Source organism: Propithecus coquereli, unplaced genomic scaffold (assembly GCF_000956105.1).
Source record: "Propithecus coquereli isolate 6110/MARCELLA unplaced genomic scaffold, Pcoq_1.0 Scaffold38, whole genome shotgun sequence".
Taxonomy (NCBI): domain Eukaryota; kingdom Metazoa; phylum Chordata; class Mammalia; order Primates; family Indriidae; genus Propithecus; species Propithecus coquereli.
This window is the reverse complement of record NW_012149507.1, coordinates 8,008,361-8,010,755: the sequence shown is the minus strand read 5'-3', so window position 1 is coordinate 8,010,755 and position 2,395 is coordinate 8,008,361. Positions and strand designations below refer to the sequence as shown.

At 36.0% G+C, this 2,395-nt stretch overlaps 1 protein-coding gene across 1 annotated transcript in view; it reads right to left on the bottom strand.

The window, feature by feature from the left end:
- Window positions 1-2,395, bottom strand: part of MIB1 (mindbomb E3 ubiquitin protein ligase 1) — a 150,426-nt gene that overhangs the window by 48,970 nt on the left and 99,061 nt on the right. Inside the window, exon 11 of the mRNA XM_012652088.1 lies at window positions 3-89. Within this exon, the coding sequence (XP_012507542.1) occupies window positions 3-89 (87 nt within the window). The remainder of the gene's footprint in view (window positions 1-2; window positions 90-2,395) is intronic.

The window sequence follows — 2,395 nt, the reverse complement described above, 5'->3', positions numbered from 1 at the left end:
ACATCTGCTCCAGCTTCCAAAAGAACTGCCAGGATATCATCACGTTTCTTACTTATTGCATCATGAAGAGGGGTATCACCTTCAGAATCCTTTTTTTTTTTTTAAAGTTTAAAGAAACTTTCATTAGTTCTTCTTCAATCAATCATCACATATAATAGTAATACTTATACTGAACTACTAAACAAACAAAAAGAAACAAAGGCCATATCCAACAAACATCAATAAAAGAGCATGATGTATGTTAAATATAAAATGCAGGCAAGAAACATTAGTCACATTATAGTAAATAAAGTCATACTCAAATATAGATGAAAACACAATAAACATGCTGAAGCTTTATAAAGAAAAAGAAAAAGAGAAAGAACAAGAAAATCAGGTTGCAATTAGCTATGCTCATGCCATTGCATTCCAGCCTGGGCAACAGAGAAACAAAACAAAGAAAAGGAAGAGAAGGAAGAAAGAGAGGGGAAGGGGAAGGGAAGAGGAAGGGAAGGGGAAGGGGAAGGGAAAAGGAAGGAGGAAAATCAAAGAAGTAGCCTCAAATATAATTCAACTAATGACAAAAATTAATGAGGTGAAAAGTTGCCCCCAAAATTTATTGAGTTTAATATGGCTTGTTGCACCATATCCTTACCATCATTGACTGTTGTACCCTGAAATTCCATATCAAACCTACACCAGTCTCAGGCCCCATAACAATGAATTAAAAATCAGTGGTTTTCAACCTTAGCTGCTCATTAGAATCTGCTGGGGAGCTCTTAAAAAACCTGAGGCCCAGGCTGTCCACCTGTGACCCCACTAAATCTCTGAGGGTGACAGCCAGGCATTAGTAATTTTTCAAACTCTCCAGCTGAATATATTGTGCAGTCACAAGTAAGAATCCTTAACCTAAGTGTTTTCAAAGGGTAAGAAAGTGGCCAGTTAGCTCAAGGTAAAAACAACTATAAATGAAAATTCGGCAGTCTCAGTCTACCTTTTATTCAAGCTGACTACTACTTACATTAATCAACTGGTTTAGGAATAAGCTGTTATTCATTATCAATCATCTGCATACATGAGTAATTTTGACCTCATTCATTTCATAGTTTCATAGATGCTATTCTCAGTAAAGTCATATACAGCCTACCCTAAGGCACATATTAGAGTTGTCAAATCCAGCTTGCCACCTGTTTTTGTAAATTAGGTTTTATTTGAACATGCCCTCACCCGTTCATTTATCTACTATAATAGATATTATAATAGAAACCATATGCAAGCCTACACTATTGTGTGTGCCCTTTACAGAAAATGTTTGCTAATCTCTGGAATATTCACCTACATAAGAAATTCCTAACCCAAGTTCAACTCAACTATCCACTTTCTATCTTCCAATATCTGGTGGCACTAAACATTCATAGTCTTCAACTTGAGAGGGGCTCTTCACATGATTGGAATGCCCTTCTACAGATCCCTGGTCTGTTCTGCCTTCTGGTCCCCACAGTAGCCATCCCAAACTTTTATTGTTCTTCTCAATTACCCTTTCCTACCCAGCTATCCCATCCCTCTTACACACCCAACAGATGACATTGCCTCCCATTTCAGACCAAAAAATTTCAGCAAGTATAAATTCCCTCTCCTTCAACAGATTAACACTACCCCCAATTCCTTCCTCATCCTCCAATCCTGCCCCTCCTATTATAAGGCCACATCCTAGTCACCATCAGTTCCAAAATGGCTGCACTTCAGAAACATTACTTTCTAATAACCATCTAGCTGAACAAAATCTCCTATTCTTTCAGTTCACCTCAAGCCCCCACTCCCACTACTGCTGTTCTTCGTTATTACTTCTGTGAGATCTATTCAACCCAGCAAGCAATTCCTGGATGCTGTGAATTATCTAAACTACAAGCAGCTTAAGATTCTAACCTTCCTTCCCCTTTTTAAAAATCATTATTGAGTTTTTGATTTAAACAAAGTATGTTTTACATATTCAAAGTGTTTTAGGGACCAGTTTTATTTAAAAATAATGTTATTTTCTGGGGACAGTATTGGTTGTTAGAAAATAATAATAGTAATAATATGCTATTTTAAGCCTATTCTGTTAAGGAACCCAAAAGTTAGCAAATTATGTTCATGTACTATTTTATTTTGCTATGAAATTATCAAGTATTCATACCAAATTTTAATATGATAGGTACACAAAAGGCAGGTTACTTAGTAACCAAAGTAAGTACATAATGGACACACACCACATTTCCCTTACATACATGGTTTAATTCATCTGATTGCTAAAACTGTGGATGGGAAGAATCACTTCTTGGGCCACCTTGCTTCAAAAATTAGGTCCTACTGTAAATCAACTCTAAAATTCTATATATATATTCCAAAACAGAAAATCTTTTAAGACTAGACTAAT